This window comes from Scyliorhinus torazame, chromosome 7 (genome assembly GCF_047496885.1).
Source record: "Scyliorhinus torazame isolate Kashiwa2021f chromosome 7, sScyTor2.1, whole genome shotgun sequence".
NCBI classification, from domain to species: Eukaryota; Metazoa; Chordata; class Chondrichthyes; order Carcharhiniformes; family Scyliorhinidae; genus Scyliorhinus; species Scyliorhinus torazame.
Genome location: NC_092713.1, coordinates 33404875 through 33427641, shown reverse-complemented (window position 1 = coordinate 33427641; position 22767 = coordinate 33404875). Strand labels below are relative to the sequence as shown.

At 41.5% G+C, this 22767-nt stretch overlaps 1 protein-coding gene across 1 annotated transcript in view; it reads right to left on the bottom strand.

Moving 5' to 3' along the window:
- The window catches only part of dr1 (down-regulator of transcription 1), a 30193-nt gene extending 7449 nt beyond the window's left edge, over window positions 1–22744 (bottom strand). The window contains exons 1-2 of the mRNA XM_072510514.1: window positions 22271–22744; window positions 7180–7343 (exon numbers count right to left, since the gene is read on the bottom strand). Coding sequence (XP_072366615.1) covers window positions 7180–7343; window positions 22271–22490 — 384 coding nt within the window. The 5' untranslated portion in view covers window positions 22491–22744. The remainder of the gene's footprint in view (window positions 1–7179; window positions 7344–22270) is intronic.
- Between the last annotated feature and the right edge of the window lie 23 nt (window positions 22745–22767).

The following is a 22767-nucleotide window of genomic DNA, read 5'->3' as shown; positions in this document are numbered from 1 at the left end:
TCGGGGTGTTAATGTTAATTTATTATTTATGTACGGGGGGGGGGTAACGGAGGGTTGTTTTTTTGGACTGTGTTTTGTACTTAACCCTGTTGGGTTCCTTTTTCATTTTGTTATTGATGTTTTATGAAAACCTTTAATAAAAATTATTTTTTTAAAAACCTACCCAGCACATCTTTGGGTTGCGAGGGTGAAACCCACGCAAACACGAGGAGAATGTGCAAACTCCACTCGGACAGTGACCCAGGGCCGGGATCGAACCTGGAACTTGACGATGTAATGGAGCAATGCTAGCCCACAGACCGAGAAACTCATTATTATGGATTTCATTCACTCCTGATTGTAGACATTGGTCAGGCACATGCATACGGACCTAATTGATGTAAAAAAAAAAAATCAGAACTGTGACTTTGCACAGACAGTGATCAGCTGGGAATCGAACCTGGGACCCTGCCGCTGCGAAGCCACAGTGCTAACCACTGTGCTGCACAATATTGTTGTGACATGCAAATGGTAATAAGGCTTTCCTTGTAAACTTCTTAAAACTAATGAAAGTTGTGTTAAATGGTGGCTCGACATGTTTTTAAGGAGCTTTTAGAAACAAAAGGTTTTTGCGAGAGGGCGGTTAAGTCGGAGAAGATAGGTGTGCCTCAAAGGTTTTATAGTATTAAAGTGTGCCATGATGTAAAAAAGCATGGGAACCACTGATTAGACCCAGAAGCTCAAAGGTCGTAATTCTTTCTTCCTCCAAAGAACTCCATGTTGTGAGTACAGGTGCTTTCAAAGTTGGCCACCTAGATTTGAACGGAATATTTAACATAGCTATTCAAGAAGATTCTAATCTAAATTTTGTTAGATTAGAATCCCAGAGTGCTCACTAAGTAACCTAACGGATTAGGGACATTTTTTTCTAAACCACTCGTATTCTTGCCATGGCCAAGCACAGAATTTGCAACATTAATTTCCCAAAGCACGTCACAGATGAAAGAGAACAATAAATATTGCTGGGAAACATAAGACGATTGACTAGTTAAAGGACTTCAGTTTAGAGTGGTAGCAAGCTGTAGAGATTAGGGAGTATAAATAAATAAATAGATAATCGGCATTATTGTCACAAGTAGGCTTACACTGCAATGAAGTTACTGTGAAAAGCCGCTAGTCGCCACACTCCGGCCCCTGTTTGAGTACACAGGGAGAATTCAGAATGCGCAATTCATCTGCCAGCACGTCTTTCGGGACTTGTGGGAGGAAACTGGAGCACCCGGAGGAAACCCACACAGACACGGGGAGAAAGTGCAGACTCCGCACATACAGTGGCCCAAGCGGCTATCGAACCCGGGACCCTGGCGCTGTGAAGCAACAGTGCAGAACATGGATTCTGCAGCTTAAGTGGAATAGGTGTGTCATTGGCGTAAGGGTTGGACGGTTATGCAAGTGTGACCAGAATCAAAAGTTTGAAAGACACACTATTCTAGCAACAAGGACTGGAGGAGGATACATCAACATGGAGAGGAAAAGCCATGGATAGGTGAACCAAGGACAAGGATTTTGAATTTGATACACTAGGACTGGGAGCCAATGGAGTCTGACAAGGACAGAGGTGATAGAGTGCAAAACAGAATTGGACGATGGCAGCAGAATTAGAGTCACGTTGCAGTTGGATATAACTGGAAAACAAGAAAAGCATCTGGCTAATGAGCTCGTATACAATGATTTCAGCAGTAAGGGAATTGAAGTAAGGTTGAAAAAATCCAAGCAGGAAATCAGTAACCCATTCCGGCCTGATCAAAAAGGACCAACACAGGCGGACAAAAGTGCTTACGATAATACAAGATGTAAACCTCAGTATCAATGGTTTTCACAATGACATATGATTTTATCGCCACAAGTACAAATGCTGGAACAATTATGGAAAACATTTATCAAAAACACTTGATCTACCTCCTAGGTCAACCTGGTTTGAACATCCTGGCTGTGGGATGACAGAAAAGGGCACACCCAAAAGAAAGTATTACAATCAAAATCAAATCCGATTTGTAAGGAAAGCGTTTTGAGTAATCTCAGAAGCTTTATATTCTCATTCTTGTCAAGCAGCTTCTGAACAATATTTGAAGTCAAGATCCTAGATATTCAAGTAATTACAGTAGGGGCAATGACTGTGACCAGCCCTAAAGATTCTACTTGTTAAGTTGAAACTAAAACTTGTAAATAAAAGTTTTGGTTTCAATACTGGGGAAGAGTGGACCTGTGTGGGACGGTCTTCATCTGAATCATGCTGGGACCAGAGTCCTGGCGAATCGTATAACTAGGACTGTAGATAGAGAATTAGAAAATCAAAGTTAAACGAGAGGGTAGAAGTGCAGGATAATGACGAGGACTTTAAACTAGTTAAAGGAGCCAAGGGCTCAGACGAGGTTAGTAAAGTTTCCAGAACACTTAATAGAACAGAGAGTATAGAAAATGGCAGAAATCTAACCTCAGGCAGAGCAAAAAAGGTGACAAGTATGAGAAGGGAGGTGGTCAATGCAGGATTGAGGGCGTTGTACCTAAATGCACGCAGTATACAGAACAAGGTAAATGAGCTTGTTGTGCACTTTGAAATTGGCCAGTATGATGTTGTGGACATCACAGGGACGTGGCTGCAAGGGGATCAAGGCTGGGATCGAAATGTACAAGGATGTGCGTCCTATCGAAAGGACAGGCATATGGGCAAAGGGGGCGGGGTTGCATTGTTAGTAAGGAATGAAGTTAAATCGATAGCAAGACGCAATATAGGATCAGAAGGCGTAGAATCTGTGTGGTAGAGTTGAGGAATCGCAAAGGTAAAAAGACCCTGATGGGAATTATGTACAGGCCCCCTACCAGGAGTCAGGATGTGGGACAGAAATAAATCAGTAAACAGAAAAGGTACATAAAAAAGGCAATATAACAATAATATGTAGGTGGACTGGGAAAATCAGGTTGGTAGTGGATCCCAAGAAAAGGAATTTTGGATTTGGTGAGGAGTAATGAGGCAGACTTGATCAGGGAACTTAAGGGGACGGAACACTTAGGGAGCAGTGACCACAATATGATAGAATTTACCCTGCAGTGTGAGAGGGAGAAACTGCAATCAGATGTAACGGTATTACAATTAAATAAAGGTAACTACAAAGACATGAGGGAAGAGCTGGCCAGAGTCGATTGGAAGGGGAGCCTAGCAGGGAAGACAGTGGAACAGCAATGGCAGGAAATTTTGGCGATTATTCAGGAGGCACATCAGAAATTCATCCCAAGGAGGAGGAAACATGCTAAGCGGAGGACAAGTCATCCATGGGCTGATGAGGGAAGTCAAGGACAGCATAAAAGCAAAAGAAAAAGCATACAAAGTGGCAAGGATTAGTGGGAAGCCAGAGGACTGGGAAGCCTTTAAAAGCAAGCAGAGGACAACTAAAAAAGCGACAAGGGGAGAAGATGAAACAGGAGTGTGAGCTCGCTAGTAATATAAAAGATAGGAAGAGTTTTTTTCAATATTTAAAAAGGTAAGAGAGAGGCAAAAATCGACATTGGACCACTGGAAAATGAGGCTGGCGAAGTAGCAATAGGAAGCAAAGAAATGGCAGAGGAACTGAATAGTTAGTTTGCATCAGTCTTCACGGTGGAAGACATCAATGGGATGTCAGAGCTCCAGGACAATCAGGGGCCAGAGGTGAGTGTAGTGGCCATTACTAAGGAGAAAGTTCTGGCGAAACAGAAAGATCTGAAGGTGGATAAATCACCTGGACCAGATGTACTACACCCCAGGGTTTTCAGGAGATAGCTGAGGAGATTATGGAGGCTTTGATGGTGATCTTTCAGAAATCACTGGATACTGATAGGGTCCCAGAGGACTGGAAAGTGGCTAATGTAACACCCCGGTTTAAGAAGGGAGGGAGGCAGAAGACATGAAATTATAGGCCGGTTAGCCTGACTTCGGTCATTGGTAAGATTTTAAGAGACCATTATTAAAGATGAGATTCGAGAAAGCATTTGACAGAGTGGAGGGGGATTATTTGTGGGAGGTGCTGAGGAGATTTGGTTTTGGGGATGGGTATATCAGGTGGGTACAGTTGCTGTATAGGGCCCCGATGGCGAGCGTGGTCACGAATGGACGGGGGTCTGACTATTTTCAGCTCCATAGAGGGACGAGGCAGGGATGTCCTCTGTCCCCGTTATTGTTTGCACTGGCGATTGAACCCCTGGCCATCGCATTGAGGGGTTCCAAGAAGTGGAGGGGAGTACTCAGGGGGGGGGGAGAAGAACACCGGGTATCTCTGTATGCGGATGATTTGTTGCTATATGTGGCGGACCCGGCGGAGGGGATGCCAGAGATAATGCGGATACTTGGGGAGTTTGGGGATTTTTCAGGGTACAAACTGAACATGGGGAAAAGTGAGGTGTTTGTGGTGCATCCAGGGGAGCAGAGCAGAGAAATAGAGGATTTACCGTTGAGGAAGGTAACAAGGGACTTCCGGTACTTGGGGATCCAGATAGCCAAGAATTGGGGTACATTACACAGGCTTAATTTAACGCGGTTGGTGGAACAGATGGAGGAGGACTTTAAGAGATGGGACACGGTGTCCCTGTCATTGGCAGGTAGGGTGCAGGCGGTTAAAATGGTGGTCCTCCCGAGATTCCTTTTTGTGTTTCAGTGCCTCCCGGTGGTGATCACGAAGGCTTTTTTCAAAAGAATCGAGAAGAGTATTATGAGTTTTGTGTGGGCTGGGAAGACCCCGAGAGTGAGGAGGGGATTCTTGCAGCGTAGTAGGGACAGGGGGGGGCTGGCACTACCAAGCCTAAGTGAGTACTACTGGGCTGCCAATGTTTCAATGGTGTGTAAGTGGATGGGAGAAGGGGAGGGAGCGGCGCCGAAGAGATTGGAGAGGGCGTCCTGCAGGGGGACTAGCCTACAAGCAATGGTGACGGCACCGTTGCCGTTCTCACCAAAGAAATACACCACAAGCCCAGTGGTGGTGGCTACATTGAAAATTTGGGGGCAGTGGAGACGGCATGGGGGAAGGACGGGAGCTTTGGTGCGGTTCCCGATAAGAAACAATCATAGGTTCGTCCCGGGGAGAATGGATGGGGGATTTGGAGCATGGCAAAGAGCTGGGGTAGTACAACTGAGAGATCTGTTTGTAGATGGGACGTTTGCGAGTCTGGGAGCGCTGACGGAAAAATATGGGTTGCCCCAAGGGAATGCATTTCGGTACATGCAATTGAGGGCTTTCGCGAGGCAACAGGTGAGGGAATTCCCGCAGCTCCCGACGCAGGATAGCGTGATCTCAGAGACATGGGTGGGGGATGGTAGGGTGTCGGACATATACAGGGAAATGAGGGACGAGGGGGAGATCATGGTGGATGAGCTGAAAGGGAAGTGGGAAGGGGAGCTGGGGGAGGAGATTGAGGAGGGGCTGTGGGTTGATGCCCTACGTAGGGTAAACTCATCGTCCTCGTGTGCCAGGTTAAGCCTGATACAATTTAAGGTGTTACAAAGGGCGCATATGACAGGAGTACGGCTCAGTAAATTTTTGGGGGTAGAGGATAGGTGTGTGAGATGCTCGAGAGGCCCAGCGAATCACACCCACATGTTCTGGTCATGTCCGGCACTACAGGGGTTCTGGGTGGGGGTGGCAAAGGTGCTTTCAAAGGTGGTGGGGGTCCGGTCCGAACCAAGCTGGGGGTTGGCTATATTTGGGGTTGCAGAAGAGCCGGGAGTGCAGGAGGCGAGAGAGGCTGACGTGTTGGCCTTTGCGTCCCTCGTAGCCCGGCGCAGGATATTGTTAATGTGGAAGGAAGCCAAACCCCCGGGTGTGGAGACCTGGATAAACGACATGGCAGGGTTTATAAAGTTAGAACGGATTAAGTTCGTGTTAAGGGGTTCGGCTCAGGGGTTCACCAGGCGGTGGCAACCGTTCGTCGATTACCTCACAGAAAGATAGAGGGAATGGAAAAGAAGTAGACAACAGCAGCAACCCAGGGGAGAGGGGGGGGAAGAGAGGAATCGAACGGACTCTCAGAGATGTTATTGTATATGTATAATATGTATAGGTAGTTGTTATAGGTAATTGTATATTGGATTGCTGGATTGTATTTTTGGAGAGTATTTATTTTGGACAAGGCAGTTGCCATTCAGTTTTGTTTTTGTTTATATATTATTTATCTATTTGTTTAAAACTGGCCACAGTTATTTATATTGCTTTATTGTTGTGTAAAAGAAACACTACGTACTGTTATGTTTGGCCAAAAATCTTGAATAAAATATATATTTTTTAAAAATTAAAGATGAGATTGGGGAGCTATGGGCGGCAAGATAGCAGTGGTTTGATCCCGGCACCGGGTCGCTGTCGGTGTGGGATTCTCACATTCTGCCTGTGTCTGCGTGGGTCTCGCCCCCACAACCCAAAGAGGTGCAGGTTAGGATTGGCCACTAAATTACCCTTAAATTGGTTTTTAAAAAATAATTGGGTACTCTAAATTTATATTTTAAAAAACTTGCAAGTCCCGAGAATCTCCATGTACTAATTCTATTCAATCCATTCCACACCTACAATCCACTCCTCTCAATCTGAAGTTTAATTAAATCAGAAATCATGCAGAAAATGGTTCCTGAGCTATTCGATTTACATAATTTGAATAACTGGATAATTCAACTTTTCTTCAAGCAAAACTGACTTTAAGGTGCTTACATGTAATACTTAACTATTGTATAAAATTTACTTTTTCGGTTACATAACAAAATTGATCTAAATCCCCAAACAAATCATTGACTTCACTCTTTAGCCCAACCACTCAGCCTCTTTAGTATTCTGGAAAATGGACAAGCATACAACTGGCTACAACACCCTGTTGATTTGTGTAAATTAGAAGCAGCAGACGTCTAAGCAATTACCCTAGAAGAACATGACTTAACATCTCCCACACTGACACTCCTCCAACAACTGAAAACAGAGGCTCAGCCACATACATATAAAATATAAATATTGGAACAATGCTTGATGGTAGATCTTCAAATTTATTGTCACAAAAGGTAAACTCACCATATTACCATGAAAACTGGAAAACCTGATTATTGTTGCTACATTTTGGAAATAAAATGTTTTTGTGAATGACAGCAGCTATTTAAATGGCCACATGCGACTTGCTCCCAATTCCACTACTTACTTTTGCAAATAGCTCCTGTTGTTGCCGCAGTAGTTCTTCTTCTGGTATGCCAAGGTTTTCTAGACGCGAGCTTGCTTTTCTCCTCTTTAGTGCTACTGTTTTGCACTCTTGCAAGACTTCCTTTACTTCACTAATATAAGAGCAAAATCCAAGACTCTCTAGGGCTAAAAAGAAAAAGAAAGAAAATGATTAGCATATGAGCATTTACAGAGTAAAAAATAACTGTCCAAGAATAGAAATCTGAAAGGCCACAATATATACTGAAACTAACAAAGCATCTATACCCCACATAATTGGCTCATTTCTTATACTGTTTGCCACCCTGTATTTGCAACATTTTCATTTTGCTGGCAATTGTTTGATGATCGTTATCTGTCAACATGTTCTGTGCTTAACAATTGCATATTTCAATTCCTGAGAATTTGGGTTTAATGTGGAAATGCTAGTTTGATCATTTCATCCCTATCCATAGCTTTCTTGGTCTCTGACAATGCCAAGGTTATTTCCAAATCTGAATTATGAAATATTGATTTGTCTCGACGTGAAACATTAACTCCTTTTCTCTCCACTGATATTTGAAATACTCAACGGGTCTGGCATATTTTGTTCATTAAAATAAAAGATGGGTCAAGAGGAGGTACAAGTGGAATAGCAGAATCATTGCCAACAGCTACGAATGAAGAAATGGGTACAGTGGTTGTGATATAAAATTCCTGAACTCAATTTTGTACCTGGTAGACTGTAAAGCACCTAATCAAAAGACGAAGTGCTATTCCCTCAAACATATGTTGAATTTCATTGGAACAGTGCAGGAGGCAGTGGAGTTAGAGAGGGGCTGAGAATTAAAACAACAGGCAACTTGAAGCTTGGGAGTTTTGTTTGAATACGGAATGAAGAAGTTCAACAAAGAGGTCACACAATCTGTGTTCGGAAGAGTGAGAATCGTGAGCAGTGAATACTAAACTGAAAATAGAACAAGTAAATTGCTGTTTAACCTGATAGCAGTATTTAGGGCACTGGACCTAATTTTTGGTGAAAGCTAGTTTTCAACACTTAGTGCATGGCAAGTGTCCAAGTTGTTGCTTATGGGTCAGATCCAGTTTCAGTCCCAGCAGTCCAATCTCTGAAGCAGAGCTCAGCTTGGTCCAACTAATGCTGATTTTTCTGATCTGCTCTGGTTGAATTTTGAGTGCCCAGAAATTTAGAGTGGATACATTTTAGGCCCTAACACTCAAAAGGTTTATTAGTACCAACTTGAGATATATACAAACTAATAGAAACACGGATTTGAACTTTATGGCCTTTTGAGGCGATACCAAGTCATACAGGCCAGGTTTGAATCAGACCAATGCTAGGTTAGCTGATCTCAATTAGGGCAGAATTTGGGACACTAGTGTAGATTACAGCCGTATTGCTGGTGAGATGGGCAAAGAACAAATTATGGGTTTCTGCTCCTAATTACTCTCCACTGACTCCTAATGGAAAATACATGGGCCAATCTAGGGCAGAGCTAAGCTCAAGTGTAATGTCCTGTCATCTCACTGGCTGGGGTCACACATGAAGAACATGCATATAGATGAGGTACTGAATGGTTGGAGGCCTTGTGACGCAGTGAGTAACCTCCCTGCCTCTCTGACACAAACGCAGAGTTTGAGTCCCACCCCAGAGCTTGATGGTCACAGAGATGCTTTCATAACATGTGTATCCTTCCAATATGCAAATGGTTGGTGGCAAGAGTCTCCTGGTCAGCCATGCTTGATGTGGAGTGGTGCCCCTCAAGTTATGAGCCTCAGGTGACAGGCTAGTGACCTGTCCCAGGAAAAACTAGCTGCAGAAGCAGATATCGGCATAGGCATGTGCTTCATCTGCCTCGTGTGTCTCCAGGCTCAAGAAGAGAATCAAGATGACAATGATTGAATGGTCACTATTCCTGAACATAAGGGAGCACCTCGAGGAGATGAGAGAAAATTTGCACATAAAAATTACTGGAAGCAATGCTGTCTTGAGGATGTCACAGTTTTGGTTGTAAAAATGTTTTGCATAATTTGAAATAGAGAATTTTACAGTTCAATAATAAATTTAAACAGGGTAGCTATGAGTGTTCAATGGTGCAAATGATAGGAGCATGGTAAAAAATTGTAATTCCAGGACTCATTGATGAAATGGCACACCTCCCCAAAACCACTACTGCAAATCCTGGATGCCATACCTCCGGTCACATGGCAGCAACCACATCAATTGTTTTCAGCTCACACACAGCAAGACTGAAACAAATACTAACAAAGTACCTGATTTACTAGGGCAGCAGCTTTTCTACTTTAACAATCCAACACTCTTCAGATACAAAAGTAGAAAAGCGCTGCATATACATATATCTACTCCCCATTTAAAATCTTTAAATTCCTATCACAGCATTTCTAAACATTCTATTTAAATACTTCACTTACCTGTTTCTCGGATGACCCCTCTGCAAATGAGAAATTGGCCTGCATTGTTTCAAAAACAGCCCTGAGGCCTGGCTTCCCAGCCAATTCCGGCTCGGACGTTTAGAGCTGGATATGGCTGCATCAGGCAAAATAAGGCCAACTTTCATGTTTTGCCAAGCCTCAAATTTAAAACTCTGCTCTTAGTGGTGTCACTCACTGCCCTAGTAGCAGCATCACACTTAACAGGGTAACTGCAGCAGTGTCTGAAAGGGCTAATATTTGGACAAATATTTATGGGCATATGACTGAGGAGGAAAAGGTCTTATCCTCAAAATAAATTGGCTATGATTTCAACACTCAAAAGGGGTTAACAATACAAGTCCAGGAATTTAAAATTGTTTCATTTGATTTAGTTAACAGGATTCATAAGATATAGTGACACTGCCAACTTTCAACAGCTCACAAACACTATTTCAGAATGAAAATGTTATTTTGGACAAATCTGACAAAATAAGGGCAGTATTTGAATATGGTTCTGATCAGAGGGAGGAGTATTAGATGGGTCTGGTCATCATTTTCAACAACAGGAGGTAGTTGAGAACATCAGCATCAAAACAATATTCATTTGCATTATATAGGAAAATGTTATCATTCATTTGTTATGTTTACAAAAATATTACTGCAAATGGTTTTAACATATATTCACTAACTGCAAGTACTATAGACATACCAAATTCCAAAACATGTTCGAACAGAGGGAATCAATGCTCTAGAGCCTGCTAAATCTGTGTAGACATGTTGTTGGGATAAGTAGCAAATAGTACCAAGTTGATCAGTACAAATGATACAAGGACATCCTAAAAAATTGCCGTACAAACTTCTGCATTACAGACCACTTCTCTGGGAAAACACTGCACTTTGGAAAACACTGGTTCAGCATGTTTTGGGGACCATCTACACAAAAAACACAACATCCAACATGCCCAGATTAAGGCCAAAGGCATCACAGCTGCAGATGTACCTCAAGTACCAATGACAATCTGATCTGCCAGTCCTGTGGACATCCAATCCAATCTCACATCGGACCCTCTGCTCATCAGAGGACCCACATGGGATGATGAACTGGCTTACAGCTTAGACATACTCCAAAAGGAGTCTACCACCTGACCTGATAAGTACTGCACTGAAATGTCAACCGTAGGCTATGCACTCTCATCCCTAGAATAGGTATTTAACTTTATAACGGACAGAGACAAGAAAGGCATCACTCAAACAAGGCAGATGATAGATCTGGAGCACAGAATAAGCAACAATCTAGAGGCAGAAGGTATGTATGCAGGAATTAATAGCCAGATGGGCGGCACGGTGGTTAGCACTGCGGCATCATAGCAGCCAAGGACCAGAGTTCAATCCTGGCCCCGGGTCACTGTCCGTGTGGAGTTTTCACATTCTCCCCATGTCTGCGTGGATCTCACCCCCACAACCCAGGGTAGGTGGACTGGCCACGCTAAATTGCTCCTTAATTGGAAAATTAAACAAAAAAAGAATTAATAACCAGAGAAGATTGCTAAAGTAGCTAGAATGGAGCCATGGACAGGTGTGAAGGAAACAACTAGGATTCTACCAGTTGGCTCACAGGGCAGAGTGGTTGGGAGAGAACTGCATTCTTCCTCGACTTCGATTGAGTAACTATATTGTGATAGCACCAAAGGAAAATAAATCGATAAACCAGACATCTGTTTAAAGTTGTCTAGCTGCCAGTGTTCTAACCTCTGTGCAATACAAGTGCTGGAATCACAAATAGTCAATTATATTAGTCCACAGTTTGCAGTCAGCGGTGAAGCAAGGTTGCTCACCCCAGCCTCACAGAAAGCCTTACTGGGGAATGTGGTGATGCCTGTGACAAGAACTTTAACTCTCGTTGTGAAATTGACTGTAGCATGTTGAAGGAGGATTCCTAATGTTAAATTGCAGTGATGTCATCAAGCTGTTCAAGCAGCCAATCACATTAAACAATTCTGATGAACAAACCAAAACATTAAAACAAAAATAATAAAATCATTTTTTTTAAAATTCGCACAAAGCAAAAGAAAAAGACTGAGGTGAAGGGAGAAGCTGACATATGAAAATTTTTTAAACTCAATCTTTTATTTTTATTTTTAAAAATCTGAAACAATAGAGTAATGAGACATTTAACAACATTCCATACATTTTTTAAGGACAGGTCGGTTGTTCTGCTGTAGTTATTACTGAGATCACCATTAAAAACCCAAACAAAGCTCAACTTTTTTTGAGTTTCAACAATGATATTACAGCAGAAATGGGGACAGTCTCATTAAATCAATTTATTTCTTTGTTTGTGAGCTTTGGGTGGGGTTTGTAGTTTAGCTTGTGGTGCAGTGAATAACAGGTCACAATTTCACATTCCCATGTTAATCTGCATTTGCACTAAATCCTCAAACTGCAAACTCAGAAGGGGCCTGAAGGTGAATACAGAAAGACTTTCATAAACGTGGCAAATGTTAAATTTGGTCGTAAATTCACTACAAAATGTTTTGACACATCAATAAAGAACAGCAAGTTTTCACTTAGAAAAAACTATGTAAAATGTTGTTTAGTTTCTAATGAAGTAAAGACAAGATAAACATGAAATACTGAAGTTTCAACTGCATATTCAATGTTAGGATCAAAGAGCATTAATTCTGCCCATTAAAGCTGAAACCAGATCAAAATAGCAATGCACCAGTGTATTTTTGTTAAGGAAACATCAGGCCAAGTGCAAATCTACTTTAGATAGATTTGCCAGCATTATTCGTTTAAAGATTATAAAAAATATAATGACGGCTAGTTTGCCAACAGCAGATTATTGTAGATTTGTCAGCATTATTCATTTTAAGATTATAAAAAATATAATGACGGCTAGTTTGCTAACAGCAGATTATCGTAGCTTTACAGAAATAAAATTCAGCCTGGAGCAAAACAAAGCCTTTTCTAATTATTGCTTTGTGTACTTATAAATGCTGCACCTACTTTGCCCAGTGCTAATACAGCATGCATAAATATCACTTCTGCAAGCCAACAAAAATAGCTGTAGTCTGTTTAAAATGAGGAAGTTTACTCATTATATAAGCGGTGCAAAAAATAAATCAAGTGATGACAGATCAAATAAAAATCCATAATAATTTAAAATTAAGGTTGCAAATGTAGTTTGATCCATGACCTGGGTGTGAGAACAAAGAACAAATATCAATACAGGGCAGGAACAGGCTCTCCAAGCCTGTGCCGGTCATGAAACTATCTTTGGCTAAAACCCTGAGCACTTCCTAGTGCTATATCCCTTTATCCCCACCCTATCCATGTGTCGAGATGCCTTAAAGAAAATAAATGGGCAGATAGGAAAATACTGCAATTAACAGTCTTGAATTTAAAGAACATGATTTGTTAAAGAGCTAATAAAATGAGCGCTGCTGACAAGTTTAAAAGATGGCTATGCTTGCCTTTGAAAATATCTTAGCCACCTGCTAAAAACTATTCGTTCTAAGTATTCTGAGCACATTTAAAAACCGACAAAAATTTATTTGATTAATGCAACTTACACTTCATTCATGTTTATACTTCAATTTAATATTCAATATCTCTAATTTACAAACACCCGTCTTAAAGTCAACTCTAACTACTGTGTAATACAAAGGCAGAATTGCAACTAGTTAATTTAATTTGTTTTAACTACAGATATCACTACATAATGATATAGGATATCAACAAGGCACAATAAAATCTTCCAGGAGTAATATATATATAATAAATTTAATAATAATCTTTATTAGTGTCACAAGTAGGCAACACTGCAATGAAGTTACTGTGAAAATCCCCTAGTCGCCACAGTCCAGTCCCTGTTCGGGTACACTGAGGAAGAATTCAGAATGTCCAATTCACCTAACAAGCACACCTTTTCAGGACTTGTGGGAGAAAACCCACGCAGACACGGGGAGAACGTGCAGACTCCGCACAGGCAGTGACCCAAGCGGGAATCAAACCCGGGTCCCTGACACTGTGAAGCAACAGTGCTAACCACTGTGCTACCGTGCCACCCACATTTAAGGGGATTTAAATCGTCCTCCGGTGAAGCAAAGACAAATAAAAGATAGGAAACACTAAAATATCTGCTGCTTTAAATGTTAATCTCAAAGAGCATTAACTCTGTCTGCGAAAGCTAAAATCAAATCAAAATAGCCACACATTTGTGTGTCAAAAGTCAGAACAAGTGCAAATCTACATGCATTATGTTATACCCAAGTTAAATAAGGATATTCTTAGAAGTATTTTCAAATGATTTCATACCTCTAACATAAGTGCCTTCAAAGTTTTTGTTTAAATTTTTCCAGACTTCTCCTTTTCAACACAAGCAACTGCTGTAAAGAAAGCTCACTGTAACTAATTTTGCTGTGACAATGCTTTGTTAGATTTCACCAATAGGCCATTATTGAGAAGCTACACAAAACTTGGGAAATAGGTGACCTGAAGTGCCTGCACCATGTCCACGACACCTTGTTTAACAATTGTGCATTGAAACAATCATTCCATTGCAGTATTTTACAACACCTACAAATAACACGAATTGCAAAATTCAAATGGAAGTTGATTAGTTTGTTTTTCTATCTGTTGAATTTTAACAATTCATTATAAAAAATTAAATCCTGCAGTGCAAAAAAATTCAAGTATCAGAAATATGGGTGGCAAGTCTAAACTTTATTCAATGTTTCAATTCAACAGTTAAGATGTGGAAGCAATTGTTCTACATACTGTCATTCTCAAGTCATCAAAAGATAGCTACAGTAATTCATAAACTTGGAAACAATTTATGCATTTCTGTGTACTTGTACATGTGGGTGTATGAACAGAAACACGACACCCACTTTCAAAAGCAGACTCCCCCACATTGATTCTATATACACCTCCCGCTGCCTCAGGAAGGCAGACAGCATTATCAGATACCCCTCCCACCCAGGCATTGCCTTCTTCCAGACCCTTTCATCAGGCTGAAGATACAGAAGTCTGAAGACTCGCACATCAAGACATAGGAATAGCTTCTTCCCCACAGCTACAAGACTCCTCAACGACTCCCCCTCGGATTAATCTGTTCCCTGTAAGAACACTATTCACGACACCCTATGCTGCTCTTGCTCATATGTTTGCTCTGTTTGGCCCCTTGGTCCGCACTGTAACCAATCACTGTTTGTCGATGTACCATTTGTCAATGTTCGATGTTGATTATTCTTTTGTTTACTATGTACGTACTGTGTACGTTCCCTTGGCCGCAGAAAAATACTTTTCACTGTACTTCGGTACATGTGACAATAAATCAAATCAAAATCAAATCAGACTCTCTTAATAACAGAAACTCATTTGCAAAATTAATGTAACTTGAGGTGTGATGACTAGCTACCTAGTGATACATAGCACAATGTATGTTCCACGTGGATTTAATTCAAAGCTATTAGTCATGAAAATAGATTCCTGCTGGTATTTCACATGACCAAACAAGGAATTTTAAGAAGGCATGTTGCTTACTTCTTGACCACATCCATAACTATGGATTCTAGCTTTGACAATCTCAACCTATAAAAAAAAAAAGACTTCAGCATACATAAAAACAGGAAAGTATGGGTCAGCAAATGCCACTGCCGCCAATTATGCCAGCCCAAGTGCCCAGGAAATAGGGCAACGGCATTTAAAAAGCACCATTTGTGCCTTTGTTACCTCTAAACTTCACTAATCCTGGGCTGGTTTCCTCATGCTACCTTTGTAAACATTAGGTCACCTAGCATTCTGTTGCCCACGTCTTAATTCTCAGCAAGTCCCACTCTTATCACCCCTGTGCTCGCTGATCTACACTGTTCAGGTTCAAGCAAAATCAGGATTTTAAAATTCTCAACCTCATTTTCAAATCACTCCATGGTCTTGCCCTTCCTACCAGCCCTACAGCCTTCAAGATACCTGCGCTCATCAGCATCCCCGGTTTTAATTGCTCTCCTGTTGGTGACAGCACCTTCAGTTGTAAATATGCCTAAGTTCTGGACTACCTGCCCACCTCTCACCTCACTTTCTTCATTAAAAGATGTTCCATAAAACCTACGTCTTTCACCTGGCTTTTGGTCACCTAACCTAAAATCTCCTTATGTGGCTCAGTGTCATACTTTTATAATGTCCCAAGAAACTTCATGGGATCGTTTTAATTCATTAAAGGTGCTGTATAAATACAAGTTGCTGTTGTTATGGTAAAACCGTCAAAGTTGCTTCACAAGAGTGCTTTCAAGCAAAATCAAGGTTTGGTCAAAGAGGTAGTTTTAAGAAGCATGTGAAAGAAAGAAAGACAGTTAGAGGGGGGAGGGGATCCCAGAGTTTAAGCTCCCAGCAACTAAAGGCATGATCACCAATGCTGTACAATACCCAAACATCAGAGAAATATTTAAAATGGTTGTCAAATATAGTTCAGGAAAAATATATTCCTCTATAAAACCAGAACAAACTAGCCAATAATGGAATATTATGGATGATTAGATGAAAACAAAATTGAAACAAAAGTACACATGTATGTACATAGATAAAAAGGGAGAAGGTTAGAAATGAGTAATTAGGAAAGCAAAGCCAAAATACAAAATTAAGCCAGCAAAGGATATGGAAATAAAGCATTCCACATACACGCAAGTAACAAAATAAATATCAGGGCAGGGATATGATCACTAAGGGGTAAACACACATTCAGTGACAGTGAAATGTCAAAAATATGGAATTGTTACTTTGCCTCAATAATTACCAGGGAGACTATCAAAGTGGACATGACAATAACAACAACAAAAAAAAATCAAAAAATATGGAAAGACATTAATGACAGACGGGGAATAAGTTTGAGGATAAAACTCGTGCTGCAGATGGAATGGAATATCCGTATATCCTCCCTGCAATATTGTGACAATACTCCAGCAGGAGCTGGACCAATGCTCTGTACAAACTGGGCACTTTACCTCTCTAGCTAGAAACCCAAGATCCTACCTGCTCTCTCTACTGTATAGCTGAAGCATGACTTAAATGCTCCTTGTATTCTATTCCTCTAAATATAGAAGACCAGCATTCCATCTAAACCTGTCCATTACATTTTAATGATCTGTATTCCTGGACCCCAAGTCTCTTTGGACCTCAATTATTTCTAGTAGTTTTAAAATGAGGAAAGTAAGGGTCAGAGGGGTGTAGGGAGAGAGTTCAAGACCTATTGGCAGAGGTAACTAGGTGATAGTATGATAGCTAAAACCAGGGATGCTCTGGAGTTCAGAATTAGACAAGGACAGATATCTTGGAAGGTTGGTGGGGCTGGAAGAGATTACAGAGCTAGGGAAGGACATGGCAATAGGGGGAATCGAAAGCAACGGTGAGAATGATAAAATTAAGATGCTTGACCAGGAGCCAATGAAGTCAGCCACACAGGGGTTGATAACTAAATGGAACTTGGTGCGAGGTAAGAAATGGGCAGCTGTGTTTGGATGACCTCAAGCTTATGGAGGGCAGAACATGGCAGATTGGCCAAGAGTGCATTGGAATAGTCGAGTTTAGCGGTAACAAAGGTTTGAATGAGGGTTTCAACAGCAGATGAGTTGAGATAGGCACCTCCAGGAATGTTAAGTTAGAAATAGGCCTAATAACTACACTAATAACAGACTTACTCTCTGGTGAACAATTTCTTTCCTGTCATTTGCAGAAAGAAAAATGCGGATCGCCACTTCCCCCAATTATTGCGATGTCAGGTAATGTAGGTAACAAAAATCTACCATAACCAAATAAGAGATGTGCCCATAGGGAATCTGAATACTGCACACTTGGAGGAGAGATTCACTGAACAAAACCACGCGGTTCAGTCTGAAATGATCAATGCTTCATCCCCAATTCTGGAAAGAGCCTGAATTTTAATTTATCACCTTCAATAACGCAGTCAGATGTGGAAATGTATCTCAGTTATTTGCTAAAACATTATGTACGGAAATTGGTTTCCACGTCCTGGGACATTAAATTAATTCAGGCCTTGTTCCTTTAATGTCTCAGTGCACATTACCAACAATTCATTTTACAAAGTTTTACAAGGACTGATGAGGCCAAATTTGAAGATTCGTGTAGTTAATGTCTAGGACTACTAGCTCATTAACACAGATTTGACAACCATATTTCTATTCCATGACCATTTACCATTGTCCCTGCTACCAGAACTACCCACAAAAACTCATTGCAGGCAAGTATTTAAAAGATATACAAGCAAGTCCCTAGCTTTGCAATGTTCCATGCACATTACAGACTTGAATATGTTGAATATGCCACTACCTATGCAACTGACCTGCCTTGAGCATATTTATGGTAAATTAAGCAAAAAGTGGATTTCACTCTTACAAGCAATGCAAAGTGCTTAGCAATAACTGGTACTTTAGTCAAATGACTGGCGTTTGGAAGACAAACATTGCCACACAAATTCAAAACTACAGCGTTTTTGTGCGGTACTAAGAGTAGAAAATCCGTTTATTTATTTTCATTTTCTACTCAGGAAATAATAAGTTTAAACTAGACACCAATGCTATTACTGACGTATTCAACATCTGATTTTCGATTTCAAGACTTTTTTTTTTTTAATTAGTTTCATGGGATGTAGGTATCACTAGCTGGGTGAGCATGTTGTCCATCCCTAATTGCCCTTGAACTGAGTGGCTTACTAGGCCATGGGCAGAGGGCAGTTAGGAGTTAATCATGCAGCTGTGGGTTTGGAGTCACATGTAGACCAGACCAGGTAAGGACAGCAGATTACCTTCCCTAAAGGGCACTAGTGAAGCAGACAGGTTTTATGATAATCGTGATAAGTTTCTTGGTCACCATCACTTAGCTAAGCTTTCAAATCCAAATTTTTTAATTGTTAATTCAATTTCACCAGTGACGTTAACACAACACAACCGTCTCCCACCACCCCGCAATAAATCACCAGCGAGTTAAAAAAATTCAACGCCCTCAGTTGCCCAGTCAAACATTTGATTTTTTGGTTAAAAACCTTGCCTTCTAGAACCAAACAATTTGGTAGTTTTTCTTAAAAACCTACCCAAACTTTCTGTTTTCATCGCAAACGAACGCTGCATTTGCTCACACCGTGTCTTTCTACAGGACGATTTCCACGGTCTTTGGTATATTCAACAACTTTCAGCTTAAAAGCAGCTGAAAAAGAAACAGTCTGTGAAAAACACGTAATCTGCTCTTCCGCTGTGCTCATATGCACACTGGGAACCTAAAACTGACTTCAATAGTTAAATGCTTAAAGATGCACTAAATATATAGCGATCAGCAATCAGCAGCTTTTTTTCCACTAAAAGGATGTTTCGACATTTACTGACTGACGCATAGAGGGAGAAGTTAATAAAAGATGAATGTATCCCACTATGTAGTTTGGATAGGAGCCTGGCAATTCTAGAACAAGGAACTAAATATCGAGGTCTTGATCAATATTAAATATGTAAATATTGCCTGGGGAGATTACCATATGCAACAGTGAAGGGAGAAAATGGCTAACAATTAATTCATACCTCCTGTCACTAAGCAACACTGTTGGCACATGTCCAGCTACACAGCTCACATCTTGTGTATGTCAAAATGAATTAAAAGCAAGTGACAAAATTGAAAGATGCAAGGAAAGCATAGTTTAAAAGCAAAAGCTACCATTAATCTCAGTGATTAACTAACTTGAAAATTTAAGGAATGATTTTACTTGGATACATTCAGAACTAAGATGGGGGTGATCGGGGTGTCAGTTGTAAGATTTCTGTCTAACATTTCCTGGTAACTATCCCGGTAAGTGAGTCAGAACTGTCTGGAGTCTCTGGCTCTAACTCAGATTTGGAGAGTTTCTTGGGAAGGTCCCGGGGTTCAGGGGAATTACACGTTGGAAGTTCAAAAACTTTCTGGGCAATCCCCATGGAGTCATTGCTTTGGGACTTCTGAGGGGTTCTGTAACACATCCTCTGGGGTATGTCCGGACTTCAATTATCCGGAGATGGGAAGATCTGGGATATATTGTGTGTTACAGAGATCTTGACTGACACAAACAGGGCTGAGGAAATGACTAAATATTGTACCCTTATTGTCAGAGAAGGCTAGCAGGGTGGCACAGTGGTTAGCACTGTAATTTCACAGCGCCAGGAACCTGGATTCGATTCCCGACTTGGGTCACTGTCTGTGCGGAGTTAGCACGTTCTCCCCGTGTCTGCGTGGGTTTCCTCCGGGTGTTCCAGTTTCCACCCATAAGTCCCGAAAGACGTGCTTGTTAGATGAATTGGATATTCTGAATTCTCCCTCAGTGTACCTGAACAGGAGCCGGAGTGTGGCTACTGGGGGATTTTCGCAGTAACTCATTGCAGTGTCGACGTAAGCCTACTTGTGACATTAATAAAAGATTAAAAAAAGAACAGAGAGCCCCAAGATTCAACAAGACTGCAGGATTCTCACATGGGTTGGGGGAGACACTGCAGATACACACATGGCTCTCTGAGCTCATTTACACTGGGAGGAGAAGGGATTCCATTTCTTCAATGTTGTTTCCAGGCAAATGACCTAGTCCCAAGGGGGATTCTCACCAGCATCTAATTGGCAATCAGATAGATTCAGAGACCTTTCCTGATCAGATTCTGCAGCACTGTTGCCATAACTGGGTTATGGGGATAGGGTGGAGGTGTTGACCTTGGGTAGGGTGCTCTTTCCAAGAGCCGGGGCAGACGCGATGGGCTGAAGGGCTTCCTTCTGCACTGTAAATTCTATGATAATCTATGATTAATCTAGGACAAAGGTTCGGCACAACATTGTGGGCCGAAGGGCCTGTTCTGTGCTGTATTTTTCTATGTTCCCTGGTTTAGTTACAGGGGCTGGTTTAGCACAGGGCTAAATAGCTGGCTTTTAAAGCAGACCAAGGAAGGCCGGCAGCGCGGTTCAATTCCCGTACCAGCCTCCCCGAACAGGATTCGGAATGTGGCGACTAGGGGCTTTTCACAGGAACTTCATTTGAAGCCGACTTGTGACAATAAGTAATTTTCATTTCATTTTTTTAGTTAAACTTATCTTTGACTCATCTTTCATTTTATACAAATCACCCAAGGAGGGCTGACGCCCCAGGGTAACTTTGAGTCAAGCCAAAATTGTTATTTTTTAAAAAATTATTCAAATAGGGTCTTCCACCACTGTAACGGACAGAAGGGTTTTTGACAAACTCCTTTAATTTACAAGTAGTCCATAAGACATAGGAGCAGAATTAGGCCACTCGGCGCATCGAGTCTGCGCCACTATTCCAGTAGACAATGGTACCTGGTCAGTTACAAAATAAAAGAGCTGACAATGTGCCACATATGACTGGGATGTAGATGGAAATGAATCGGTTTATGAGGAAGATATCGGATTTGAATATTTCATTCGCTAAAAAATTAATCTGCTAATTAGTCAGATTTAACAACACTTAACTCCGTAATTATCCCATTTAGGCCAACAGATCCTATTCTAAGGACGACTCCAAATGTAAACAAGCATTCCTGTACTTTTCAGTTTATTAGTTAAGTCATACATATAGGTTGAAAAATATAATCTGGCAAATTCTGGTTTGACATTATAACAAAACTCAATTCATGGGATTAATGAGTGTAAACATTTCAAACTAACTTCTCCTGCACCTGGCTAATTTGAAATATTGGCACCCATGCCAATCTTTGTACTAATATAATTCATATGAATACTGATGAGTCACATAAGTAGTTTTGTAAAAAGACAAGTTCACCTATCCAAAAAGACTTGATTTTTATAAATCATTCTACTGCAACACAATGTGCCTAGCACATATAAAGAATTGCCCATTTGTGCTGTTAATGGGCATGGAGCTACTGAGACCTTTACACTTCTTGGTACATGGCACAGAATATACAGAGAGTAATTCTATTTTTATACCAGAGAGGTCAAAATTTTTAAAAAACGAAAAGCAAATCAGATACAATGATTTCTGCTTTAATATTCACATTTTCAGTCACACTTTCCAGTATGAAGGAATTTACATGCATGCAAATTAAGTTCAGCTAGTCAGGGTCAACATTTTCAGATGAATACAGTTGTTTTCCTTCACCAATGATATCCATATATAGGCTTTAAATCCGTATCCACAAGCAACACATCTTGGTATCATCTGTAATTGTTAAACTGTTTGGATGAGGTTCACCACAATTATAAAAAAGCCATTCTTGGAATTGTCCATTCAGCAAGTGACAAAATCTGATTGTTACTCAAATTGTCCAATTCACGAACCCAGTGAGATGCGGAAACTGCTTTCAAGCATCAATTTCTAGCATGTTGCTCACCCAGAGGCTGATGTGAAGAAATTAGCTCATCTCACCATTTCCCTCCCGATCTCTAAACTGGATGTTCGTGGCTGCCCCCACCCTGCGAGACCAAAAGTGAAATCAAAAGACACAAAAAAAAGGACATGAAAGAAACCTTGTGCGAGACACGAGTCGAGTCCAGCTGCGACTTCCCTCCGACTCTTGTCACCACTTTGTCCTCGGGCGCCAGGACCACCCAAGTCGGGCCCTCAGCTTCCACCCTGCCCTTGTCCTCACCTTGGATAACGTGCTCCGGGGAGATGGTCTTCTTCTCCGACTTGTTGCAGATCTCGTTGGCCTCGGAGGAGATGAGGTGAATGAACTCGGTGCAGCAGCTCACCACCAGCTCCCGGGCTTCGTTAGCCACCCGCACGTTGGGCAGCGTCTCTTTGATCATCTTATTGATGGCAGCTCGGGGGATTGTCAGATCGTCGTCGTTGCCGGACGCCGAAGCCATGACTCGGTTATGTGTATTTTTAAATATATGCCTTCCTTGGATTAAAATCCTTCCCCCCTCCTCCCGCCCGCCCACAGTGTGTGGTTTAAACCCTTTTTCTCCCTCAAGGCTTCTCTCCCTCTCCTCCTTTGCCACCAACGCGGGCCCTCAGGGAGCTCTCCTTAAATCTCCGAGCATCAGGCCACTGGCGGGCGGCTCCGCTCATAAATCCCAGGTCCTTGTGTCTCCCACGCTCACGCCTCCTCTCCCGGCCACGGCGCCATCTTGAATCAGCCAC